The 13,136-nt window shown below is 45.0% G+C and overlaps 1 protein-coding gene across 1 annotated transcript in view; it reads left to right on the forward strand.

The window, feature by feature from the left end:
- The window catches only part of FAM171A1 (family with sequence similarity 171 member A1), a 132,176-nt gene that overhangs the window by 78,018 nt on the left and 41,022 nt on the right, over positions 1 to 13,136 (forward strand). Inside the window, exon 3 of the mRNA XM_044762108.2 lies at positions 4,174 to 4,266. Within this exon, the coding sequence (XP_044618043.1) occupies positions 4,174 to 4,266 (93 nt within the window). The remainder of the gene's footprint in view (positions 1 to 4,173; positions 4,267 to 13,136) is intronic.

Consider the following 13,136-nt stretch of genomic DNA (forward strand, 5'->3'; position numbering starts at 1 on the left):
CCTGTGTCTTTGAGTATTTTTGTCTGCTCACCTTTTCAACACAACAAAGGTACTCTTAAGTAGACTCTAACAGAAAATGTGACCAAAAGTTAGACTGGTCTGTTGTGAAAAGCAGAGTAAACTATTATTTTCATGCGTATTTTTGGCGGTCAAGACTAACACTTGGTCTTTTGGTGATAATTGGGCAAGGAAGAGAGAAGAGTGGAGAGCCTCTTCTAAAATATGTTAAAAATTTAAAACTAAAAAATCCTTTCTTTACTACACATGCATACATGGTTTTGTTTGCATAAGCATTCTTACAAGATTTTGGAATGGATCTCTTTTTTTTCATCCCTAACAATAGTTCCTGGAAGATGTGCATCCTTTTTCCCTTTCAAGGAAGGAGGTATAGATTGGGGAGGGGAGAACCCCACATAAGGAGAGCGCCCTTTACCTTTGGCAAACAGATAAAACAAATTTAGCTATAGAAAATATAATCCATCCACTGAAGACTATAGTTCCACACCTTAATTATTTCCATCTCCTAGCCATTGCCCTAGCCCAGGCCTTTTGCAATGGGCCAGGACTATTGGAGCAGCCCCTGGCCAGATCAGTCTGCCCCTTCAGAACAGCCTCCATGTGTCTTAAAGACAAACAGTGTCTTAAATACACACACACACACACACACATACAGACACACACAAAACACAACAACCACTCTCCTCCCCTAGCTGCTTCTCCCTTACATATCTCATGATCTAGTCATCCTGGGCAATTCGTCATTCTCTGGAGGAATCTGACATTTCTCCCACTCTGTGTGTGTCCGCACTATTTTTCCTTTACCGTTGTTCTCTTTGCAAGCTTGTCCTCTCTCCTTTAATGTCCAGCGTGGCTGTTTACTGCTCCCTGAAGTCTTCCTGCCTCTCTCAGATGGAGTTAAATGTTCCTTTCTCTCTACTTATCAAAAAAAATAAACACCTGTTTGGTGTGAGGAGACCTGCTCGGTTTGAGGTCTGTGGTACCTCTCACTCCAGGAAGCCCCCCCTGGTGCCTCTGCTGCCACACAGCATACTCTTACAAGAAATCCTTTTTCCTCCTATACAAAATAAAGTTTGAGAAACAGTTTGCTAGCGCCGATGCCTTATGTATGGAAGTCCCAAATGTTGTAGGTGAGAAATGTTTACAAATCACCCTACGATGGTCAGACACATCTCGAGAGACTGATCACAGGTGACGTCAGAGCTCAGAGTCCCCAGACCAGTCAGCGAAAGTTTTCAGGGCCCAGGAAATGCCATTCAGGATCTGTGTGAGCTCTCTAATGGACCAGGGTGGTCCAGGCGTCTGCACTCGGAGAGGCAGAGGGCGAAACACTAGCCTGAGATTGGAGGTGAGGTGTTTCCTGCAGGCAACATTGTTACAACAATCAGTCCTTTCTTCCTGACCATTAGGCACCCAGGGCCATTGGGTGAAGGGATCATTGTTAAAGAAGGTTATGGTTACCTTTGAAATGGTCATGCAGGAGTTCCAGTTCCTCCCTGTAGTCCTGGCTCATGCTCCATATCTGATGCTCCCTCCCCAACCTGCTGTGGATTTCTCTCCCAACTTTGAACACACAAGATGAATTCTTTTTTTATTCTTTTCCTTTTTTTTGTATTTGAGATATAATTCATATACCATAAAATTCACCATTTTAAAGTATGTAATTCATAAGGTTGTACAACCATCACCACTATCTAATCCCAGAATATTTTCTTCACCCCAAAAAACCCCATACCCATGAGCTTTGACTCGCTATATCCCACTCCCCTTAGTCCCTGGCATCCACTCATTTCCTCTCTTTCTTTATGGATTTGCCTGTTTTGGACCCTGCAGATAAGGAGAATCCTACGAAATGTGGCCTTTGTGTCTGGTGTCTTTCAGTTAGCATAATGTTTTCAAGGTGCCTCCATGTGGCAGCATGAATCAATGCTTGATTCCTTTTTATGAGTAAACCATATACTGCTGTATGGATAGACCACATTTTATTTATCTGTTATCAGTTGATGTCTATTGACTTGTTTGCACTTTTTGGCTATTCTGACTGCTGCTGCTATGGACATTTGTGTACAAGCTTTTGTGTGAATATGATTTTCAGTTCTCTCGGAGTGGAATTGCTGGGTCATCTGGTAACTGTTTTTAATATTTTGAGGAACCACCAGATGGTTTTCCATAGCACCAAGGTGATCTTCCTCATGGTGCTGGCCACATTCTACTTCTCATATGACTATTTGTTGTGTGTCCGAGTCCCCTTCTAATGTGGAACCCTTGAAGGCACAGACTGCCTCCAACGCTGATCTTTTCCACAGGATCCAGCAGTGAGCGTGCATAGAGTGGCAGCTCAATAAATTGACCATGTAAGGAGTCTGTGAAAAGAGGGGTCATGTCCAAGGCCAGCTCTCTGGTCTTCTCTGGCACTATGAAGAGCCAGCAGCGCTAAGCAATTGATATTCTTAGCACTTGATATTTCTGGTTCCTGATATCTTCCCAGAAGGCCACTTCACCTCTCTAGCCCTCACTTTCCTCCTGTTTAAAGTTAGAGGCTTGAGTTGGATAAAGTCTAAGGAGCCTTAGAATTTGAGTCTGTGGGGCATAGCAGTGGAGGGCAGACCCCAGAGTTCAAATCCTGGCTCCTTATTCACCAGCTGTGGGACCTTAGACAGGTTAATTCCTTATATATAGACCTGTTTCCTTACCTGTCAAGTGGGCATGTTAATAATACCTATTTCATAGAGTTGTTTTGAGATTTAAATAAATTGCCAAATTAAGGCACTTAGAATAATGTCTGACATGTTAGGAAGGGTTCAGTAATGTTAGAGATTATTATTCCATACTACTTTTATTTGTTTTGTCTTAAATCCATGTTCTACCCAGAAACTTGTAGGTTTTGTGAGTTTTTTAGTCAAAAATCCTCAGGTCCTTAAGTGAGAATTTTAAAATAGCACCAGTTCTGTCATCTTATTGGTTTCCAGAATAGGGCAGAATATTCTTTTATAATGAGGAACACGTTAACCTAAGCACGTATTTTTAAAGTATTTTTTAATGTTAATATCTAACTTTATGTATTACACTCATATAGTGTGTACCTTGATATATTCCTAGTATGAAGAGATTCAGATACTTGTAAAAATTTCTAACAAATGAAAAATGGTTGCCCATTGTAGGGTTAGCCGTTGTTATGAGAGACTGCGGTACTGTGGTGGCATTTTGAAAGTCTTTTGCTAATCCTACTAAAAGGAGAAACTGTTTCCCTTTTCTCTACTCACAGCGCTTCTGACACCAAATAAGTGGAGATTTTTCCTCAAACCAACCAATTCTCCAACTCCCTGGACACCAGCTGAACATCCTACAATTCAAGTCAGTTCTGATACTAACTACCCAGAGTTAGTGTAGAATCCACAGGTTAAGGGCTCAGTCTCACGAGACTGTCCCCCACATCAGACGCAGGTCCCAGGTTGTCACCTGTACTTCTGACCGACTGGCTATAAATCAGGTGTTCCCACGACTCCCTCCTTGGGTTTGATAATTTGCTGTAAGAGCTCACAGAACTCAGGGAAACACTTACATTTTCCAGTTTATTATAAAGGATATTGTAAATGACACAGATGAACAACCAGATGAAGAGGTACACAGGTTGAGATCTGGAAGGGTCCTGAGTGGAGGAGCTTCTGTGCCCATGGAGTTGGGGTGTGCACCCTCCAAGCATGTTGATGTGTTCACCAACCCAGAAGCTCCCCGAACCCCATACTTTTGGGAGGCTCCATCATGTTGGTACAATCGATCATTAACTCAATCTCCAGCCCCTCTCTCCTTCCCAGAGCTCCAAGGAGTTCCAAGCTTCTAATCATGGCTTGGTCTTTCTGGTGACCAAGCCCCAACCTGAAGCCATCCAGGAATCTACCAAGAGTCACCTCATTAGAGAAAAAGATGCTCTGATCCCCCATCACTCATGAAATTACAAGGAATTTAGGAGCTCTGTGTCAGGAACCAGGGGCAGAGACCAAATACACATTTCTTCTTATGTCACAGTACCAAAAATCGATATTGTTGATTGCGTTGAAATCAGAGAAAACAAAGAAGGCAGAGTACTCCCAAAATTAGAGTGGGTATTTGAATTTACCTAACAGAATTCCCTTATATCCATTTTTGTTTCTGCAGTGTTTTCTTCACTGAGCCTTGGCCTGCTTCCAGAACGATCTGCGACCCTAATGGTGTATGAAGATGTGGTCCAAATAGTATCAGGATTCCAAGGTATGTTGAATATTTAAAAAGAGAAGCAACAGTGACTTTTGGGCCGGCTACTAAAATCCTATGAGGGATGGTTTATTGTCAGATGGTGTTGGCAATGAATTTACCCAGAGCTGAACATAACATCTTTTGTCCCTGTGAATGTGCAACACGTTTGAATTTTGGTTAAACTCTCCATTGGCCATGATCTTGTTTCTTACAGGCCCACTTAGCCTTTAAGTGTGTGACAAAGAAGAAGATGCTTCACTGCTCTGTCTGTACCACTTCTCTCTCTTCTCCAAAGGAGAGAATATTCACCTCATGGCCTCAGGGCCAGGACCCTGCCTGGGCCTCACTGACCGGTGGACAGGGTCGCTCTTCAAGGTTCATAAGCATTTGAGGGTATACAATTTCAGTTTTGCGAGATAAAAAGATTCCAGAGATCTGTTGCACAATAACGTAAATATACTTAACACGACCAAACGGTACACTTAAAAATGGTTAAGATCGGGGGCTGGCCCAGTAGCACAGTGGTTCAACTGCTCACGTTCCACTTCTCAGCAGCCTGGGGTTCGCCAGTTCGGATCCCAGGTGCAGACATGGCACTGCTTGACAAAAACCATGCTGTGGTAGGCGTCCCACATATAAAGTAGAGGAACATGGGCACGGATGTTAGCTCAGGGCCAGTCTTCTTCAGCAAAAAGAGGAAGATTGGCAGTAGTTAGCTCAGGGCTAATCTTCCTGAAAAAAAAAAAATGGTTAAGATGGTAAATTTAATATTTTGTGCTTTTTACTACAATAAAAAAAAAAAACACCCTAAAAAAAAAAGGTTCATGGCAATCGAATGTGGCTTTTTCTTCTCTCATCCCAACGCATCTCACGTGCAGTGAGGTGTATAAATGTGACTTCGCCCGCTAACCTCTCTTGCAGAGATACTAGTACAGAAGGCCTCAGGGACCTCCCCTATTTTATGTGGGATGCCACCACAGTGTGGCTTGACTAGTGGTGCTAGGTCTGTACCTGGGATCCAAACCTGCAAAACCCCCAGCTGCCAAAGTAGAGTGAGTGCACTTAACCGCTACACCACTGGGCTGGCCCCTATTCCTTTATTTTAATACCTTTTTACACTAATTGTTCTCTGCGTGTGCCGTCTGCAAAAGAGGTGAACTCCTTCATTCCTTTTTTATTGAGTAGCTGCGGGAACATGCAGAGGTGTACATGCGGCCACTGCTCTTAGAAGATGTGTTTGAAGAGAAAATAAGTAGAAGTGTCTAGCAAAATGTGTGACTCAAGTTGGGGAGAGAAAGCAGGAATAGAAATCCAGATTTTTCTGTCGTCCACACAGTGAAAGCCATAAGCTATCATCTTTTTTCTCCCCCGAGAGAGAGCAGAGCTAGCCGTGAGTCCTCTGCATCCTTTCATACTAGAATCACACCCCAGCCCAAGCCCGTTGGCCTTGGTACTTTCCAATTTTTCTTTGATTAGCTTTGCTATTATTGTTTCACAACTAAATGATAATCATTTCCCCCCCAGTTTTATTGAGGTATAATTGACATGCAAAATATTAGTTTCAGGTGTACAACATAATGATTTGATATCTGTATCTATTGCAAAATGATCATCTCAGTAAGTCTAGGTAACGTCCATCACCACACTTATGAGTTTTTTTCTTATGATAAGAACTTTTAAGATCTACCTCTTAGCAATTTTCAAATATACAATACAGTATTGTTAACTATACTCTCTATGCCGCACATTACATCCCCAGGACTTCTAACTGGAAGTGTGTATCTTTGATCACCTCCACCCATGTCCTCCAGCCCTCACCACCTGCCTCTGGCAACCATCAATCTGTTCAGTTTCTGAGTTCAGTTTCTTTTTGGATTCCACATATAAGAGAGATCATACAGTATTTGTCTTTCTCTATCTGACTTATTTCACTTAATGTCATGCCCTCAACATCCATGTTGTCACAAATGGCTGGATCTCCTTCTTTTTTATGGCTGAATAATATTCCATTGTATATATATATATATATATATATACACATATATATATATATATATACACATATATATATATATATACGTTCCATTGTGTGTGTATATATATATATATATATATATACATTTTCTTTATCCATTCATCCATTGATGGACACTTAGGTTGTTTCCATGTCTTTGCTGTTATAAATAATGCTGCAGTCAACACGGGGGTACAATGATGATTTTCTTGAAATGAGGGAATGATTATGCTTCCTTCTCATGTTCTTCACTAAGCCAGGAACCTTTAGTCTCTTGCTGTTGTTCCACTGGGCTAAATTCTCATAAAGACCTTTGGTTGAAATGATAGATAGCAAGGAACTAACAGTTGTAATGAATGTCCCTGATACCGACAGACTATGCTGGCCCGTTTGTGTCAGGATGTAGATGAGGATGGTCAGAGTATAATTTAGAGCTGACAGCAGCTCTTCAAATATCAGATGGAAACTACGACTCACCTGGCTCACTTCTTGTTGGGTTTGATACCTGCTTTGCATTTCCTGAGGCCTGAGCACGTGGAGCCTGCCAGCTGCTCAGACCTGGCCGGCTTGGAACTCTGCTTGTTCTGCTCACGTCTGTTGTTGCTGTGCCCATGCCCACGTGGCAGGGGGCTGGTGGATATAAAACAGGGAGTTTCACAAACATGTTCCAGCCACTGTATATTGTGTATTCTTTTTCAGTAAGCCTTAAGAACCATTTTTTTTCACAGCCTTGAGGGTTTTGATTTTTTAGTTAAAAAACTGACCACCTACTATGTTACGTGTTGTTGTCAGGGCTGCAGCCGCCGTAATTTTCATCACCTGCTCAGGAATTAGAAATTTCTCTCTTCCTTTTAACTGGTCCTTGCCCTCTGCCTGCCTTTTCCTCAGAGTTAGTCGTCATCTGCCGTCTTACTAGTCGTCCTCATCCTTTGTCTTAGTTTTCTTCTCCTTTCTCCGAATTGCCCATCCTTTCCTCCAGATGTTGGTCCACCAGCATACCTTTTGGTAGAAAGTTCTCAAGTAGCTGGGCAGCTGGGCTTCTGTGGTGTGGGCCTGCCACTGGGTCTTGAAAAACAGAGAAGAGTGAGGCCATAGGGTACAGACCAGAAAGGGACATTGTCCAGTAGAACCCAACCCCCACCTTCCTAGACCCTGACCTTGTGTCCTCTGGGCCTCAGATACACCTTCAGCGAACTCCCTTCCACCTCTTTCCTGAACATTGCCCGCCTTCCTGGTCTGAAATGTCCCTGAGGACACGGCCTTCCCTGCAGTCTTCTCAAGTAGGGAGCTGGGTTTCCATGCAGTGGTCTCTCATTGCTCTGCAGTAACATTTAAATTACTCTGCCTCCTTCCTCCCTCCATCACTGTAGCTCCTTAGAAGGTGGTCGGACCACTTGACACCCGTCTCTTGGTCAACTTTCCTCCTGGACTCAGACTTTAGCTTCTGCTTCCCTGGTTCACGCTGCTCCTGTAATTGTTTATTGAGAATGATAGCATCCACCTGGGTGATGCCCTGCTGGTCCCCTGGCTGCTGTTCCACTCCAGGGGTGCTTTCCCTGTACCCCACCTCAGTCACCCACTTCCAAGTCACTCCGTAGACCTCATCATCCCAGCAAATGCACCCTCCAAATGCAGCCACCACGTTCCCTCATTCCACCCGCTGCCACGGCACACACACTTCTGAGGGCTCCAGTGCCCTGTCCCACCACATCCTTGCCTTCAGGATTGCCCCCCTCCCGTGCCTGAGCACCACAGATACCCTGAACAATCCTCCTCCCCTCTCCCTCTGCCATTTTTGCCTGACTAAAGAACTTCTGACCCTGGTTGACCTCAGCCACTCATGGCCACACCAGAACAGCTGCATGTGGCTGGAGGAAACCTCACAGTTGCATCGACTGGTTGTACATCTGGTCATGACCACGGACCTCAAGGGGGCATCAGCCCTGCGGGATAGAGGACACTTCCTGGTCGTTTGTTTTCTGACTCTTCATACCCGCTCTCCCATCTTCTGACTTCCTGTGTGCACACGCACACACTCACATTCTCTCTCTCTCAGCTAATACATTTCTGCCTGTTTCACTGAGAAACTGACAACCTTCACCTTCTTGTCACCAAGCCCCCAGCCTGTCCTCCACTCCTCGCTGCATTGCAACAAGGTCCTGTTCATTACATGCCCGTCCTTCTATTTGTGCTCCGCATCCCATCTCTCCATTTCCATGATTTTCCCCCTCTCTCCTGCACCACCATTTCCTCCCACTCTGCTGGGGGCAAATGTAAAAGTTCGTGCATCTCTAGAAAATGCTTCCGTGACCGTACTTTGCTCCAGCCACTGCCCTGTCCTCTGCTGTCCTTGTCGGGGCTTGTCTGCACTCCTGTCTCTGCTTGCTCGCCTCTCATTCCCTGCCCCACAAACTCCAGCCCCATTTCCTTCCTCATCGCTGTGTCCAGACTGCCTCGTCAGAGGCTCTTACCACCCTGTGTGGCCAAACCCAAGGACATTTCTCTCTTCATCTCCCTGGACCTCTCCACAGCATTCAGCAGACACCACTGGTCCCTCTTTCATGAGACTGTCCTCCCTTCACTTCTGTGACAGCATGTCCTGATTTTCTCCCTATCTCGTGGTCGCTTCTCTGAACACTCCAATGACTGTCCTGGGCTTATGTTCTTCTTTCCAGTACTCTTGCTAGAAGACCTCGTGGACCCAGGGCTGTAATGCTCCTTAGACGCCGATTACTCCCAATTTCTTACCTCCAGCCCAGACTCTCCACCTGTGGTGGAGGCTCAGAGCTGACTGCTGATTTGATGTCTCCACTTGGATGTCTGATGGGCATCTCAGACTTATGGTATATGCACCGAACTCTTGAGGTCTTTACCCTTCCATCTCGATAAATGATATAAGAACATAGACCTGAGTGCTCCCTCCAACACCCTGGGAGTTATCCTTGATTCTTCTCTGCTCACGTCTACTTCTCTGGCAGAGCCTCTTCTCTCCATCCGTGTGGCCTCCTCATGAATCCAGGATGCCACCATTTCCCCCAAGAGACCTGCAGGAGGTTTTAACTGGTTGTCCCATTCCTGCTCTTGCCAACCCCTCATCGAGACTTCACAAAGTAAAAGCTTTCGAGTTGCCTTGTTTCTGTTCTTCAGTGGTTTCCCCATTGTCCTTGGAATAAAAGCCCAGCTCCTTACACTCAGGGCTGGACAGTCCCCTGGCCCTGAGCCTCTGGTGGCTGCTGCAGTCATCTGGAAAGTAGCTGTTGGTAAGAAGGGACGGAGGTGGCAGTATTTTTAGGCACAGTTTCCCACAGAGCAGATTCCCTGCACCCCCTACCATACGTGACTTTTAGGCCCCACAGTTCTCATTGTCGACTTCCTCCTTCTCCTTCACAGCGCCTTTGACATCCGTTGCACCCACATGTGGATCCCTTCCCAGTCGCTCTCACCCTTGGAGTGATGCTAACCTTAATGAGGTGTTTGTGACGAAAGCTCAAACTACAGCCCACAGCGTCCATTGCTATGGCCACACTTTACCCCATGGTAGCTGCCAGACCTCTTTCTCGCTGTCTGCTCTGCTCCTCACTGTCCCCCCACAAGCGCTGACCCTTAATTATCTCCTCTGGTGGCTCTGAGGGGGTTCGTGAAGGATCTCAGGATCTGTGTTAAACACCTTCTGTAAGTGGTCACCTTCTCCCCGTGGAGCCATTGTGTGTGACCTTCATCTCCCCTTCTTAGACTCCGTGGGTCCAATCGAGCCACAGTGGGCCTGGCCCTCCTAGCCAGGTCATCTGACAGTGATGCACCGTGCACACGTGCGTTCTTTTCTGCTGCCCACGTACTGCCCATTTGTGTTGCCATGGCCCCTGCACTTACTCGGGCCCTGGTGAGTCTCGACTCAGACGACTGCAGTGGCCCCCAACTGGTGCGCTTGTCTCCAGTCTTTGAGTTAGGATTGGAGCTGGACTTGAGAAATTAATCGGACTTCCCACCTCTTGTAGCTCCTCTCCAAAACACGTTGCACTAAACTGCCCGAGCGGCCTTCCTGGAGCAGAACTGTGGTTCCTTCACTCCCTTCAGTGGCTCTCCTTTGCCCGTAGAATAAAACCCAGTCTCCTTACGACGCAGTGCGCACTGGCCTGGTGATCTGGCGTCATCTTCCCTTGTCAGTGTTCTTCCCCTTCAGGTATTGTGTTCCAGCCTAACCGAATTTCTTTTTCTGTTTTCCGTCTGGGATATCCGCCCCATCTTCCAATCTGTCTTCAAGGCCTACTTGGACGTCAAGACCAGCTTCAAGGCCACATCCTCCAGGAGTCTTTTCTGTGTCTTCCCTGGAGATGTGAGTCATGCTGGTGCCTTGCCCTTCAACCTCAGCTGCCAAGGGGCTTAGATCATGTGACTCTCAACTCAGGGGTGACCAGTCCATAGTGTGGCCAGGGGCTGGGACCCACCTGGAAGAGCAAAGCTGAACCCGTCAGCTCTTCTTTTTCTTCCTTTTACTAGGATTCAACTAAGAAAAAGAGGTGAGAATCTCAGCTGAATGGTCATGAAGTACAGCTGGGTCTGTGACCGTGCCAGGCCACCTAGGAGCCCAAGTTAGAAGGGAACAGAAAGTATGAGTAAGAAAAGGGAGCCAGTGATGGCAGGTCAGAGAGAAGCAGACTGGGGAATAGTGGAGTCATGTCGATGGCACAGGATGCAAGTGAAATCCACAAACTCCTGCCGTGTCGTCCCAGAGCTGCCCTGAACCCAGAACCAGGCGCTCCTGTGCCTTCCATGCGCCCTGGCTCCTGTCTTTGGATTCCAGCACATCCCTGTCTCTCTTATGGCCCCTTGGGTCCTTATTAATAACCAGAAGAGGTGCATTAAAACAGCTCTCCAGCTGGGGTCTGTATCTTTTTATGATACCTCCCTTTCTACGAAATTTGCTAGTGTACCTTCTCTCTCCAACTAAAATTTCAAAACCTGAAGGGCAAGGACTATGTCATTTTCACCTTAGCACACCCAAGGCCTGGTCCCACACCTGCCTTATGATAGGTACCCAATGAGCAATTCATTGAATGATTGACTAAACTAATACAAAAAGACGGTCCAAATCCCACCGCTTTTTGCACTTCCCATATAGATTACTCACGCCATGGTCAATTATTTTCTTTGTTGTGGCTGCTAAGAAGAGAACAGTTCACACACACAATGCACACACATACACACAGAGAGAGTAGCTGAATAGCTCTTTCTTCCTCTAAGGAGCAAGAAGCATGGTCATATTATAAGCCCAAGGATGTAAATCATCCAGGTAGTTTTTATTACAGCTAGTGTATCCAATCTATTATATCACTCCCTTCTGTATATAACCAGAAACTAGCTGAGATCCATTTCTCCCTTTCTAAAAAATCACTTGCATTCCAGCTTTTAAAAATTACAGAAATCTTGCTAATTTTGTAACTTCTCCTACTTCATGAGTTTAATAACTGTTAGTGGTACTCTTCCTTGTCTCAGTAGAGTTGAGGCATGGCACTGATAATGCTGGGTGATCTTGTTTCAGAGTTTTCTCACCAGTTGGAAAGAAAGCCATCTGGAGATAATTTTTGGTCTTTGCAGTTCTGTTCAATAAAACCAATATAACACTGCATTTATAAATGATACATTAAATTTTTATTCTCAAACCAGTCAAGTGTATGTGCATTAATTTTTTTCAAGTGGATTCAGAAGAGAAAAATAAATAAATTCTTGTCTGATCGGAAATGTAAGTACTGTAAGCCATTTGAATGTTGCTGTGTTGTTCAGATGTTGTAATATATGAAACTCTCCCGAGAAAAGGTAGGTCCTATGATGACAGTTCAGTGATGAAGCTTAACATGTGTGTTGTCATAGTTTTGGGTGATGCCACTGGTTTCATGTGACACTAAAGTGAAAGATTTGAAAGAATGAAGGCCACGGGTGGGAGACGGAGACCAGGAGAGGATGGGAAGGAGGCCATTGTTCTCGTTAGTTAGACGCTTAAGGCCTCAGTTGAAGTTTTTGTTTTGAAATATTTATAACTAAATAAAATAGAATCGACTCATGGTTAATGAGAGTTTTCCTTGAAAAATGCAAATCCTGCCCACTTGTTTTCTTCCCTGTGGGTAGGGTGTGTATTTTCAATTCTGACCACATACAGCATAATACTATTCTCTCATCAGATAGTGGGATTATGTAGAGTGCCATCAGACATACGAGGTGTACAATAAATGCAAGTTTCCAATGGAACCAGCCTTAGCAGTCAACGATCCTTTCCATTTAAAATAAGGAAAGCAATCATGTTGCTATTGTTGACATTGTTGTATAAAGAAAGTCTGGAACAGCCATATGGTAACAGCATGGCAAAGGGGAAGGGCCAGCTTAGTCATTGGTTAACTACTGAGATTCTTCCCGACATCGGCTGTATCTGAAAATGTGCTCGTTGTCCCAGAATGCTCGCAAATTGCTCTTAAACTTTTCAATAAGATGGTAAGACAGAACGCTTGTCAATTATTTTATAAGAATCATTTCTTTGAGAGTGTTTTGTACTTCGCTGAAGATTACATTCACACCAAAACCTTGTCGGAAGGAATTTGGTGGTGATTCCAAAGTTTACATCTCAAGATGAGGAATTATAAGGTATGGATGGTAATGCTGGAGTTCTTGGAATGTTGGGGACTAGACTGTGGCAGCCAGCCTGCAGCCCTGGCTCCCAAACCACCTAGCAGACCTTCTTGCTGTTTCTGGAGAAACAGGGCATTTTATTGACTAAGAACAACGTGACAGTAAATAGGAAGGTACCATAAAGATGCTCCAGGCTGCTCATGGCCGCACTGTCGTCAGACTAACGAGCACCAGCCAAGTCGGTAGTCTCCAT

This window comes from Equus asinus, chromosome 29 (assembly GCF_041296235.1).
Source record: "Equus asinus isolate D_3611 breed Donkey chromosome 29, EquAss-T2T_v2, whole genome shotgun sequence".
Lineage (NCBI taxonomy): Eukaryota > Metazoa > Chordata > Mammalia > Perissodactyla > Equidae > Equus > Equus asinus.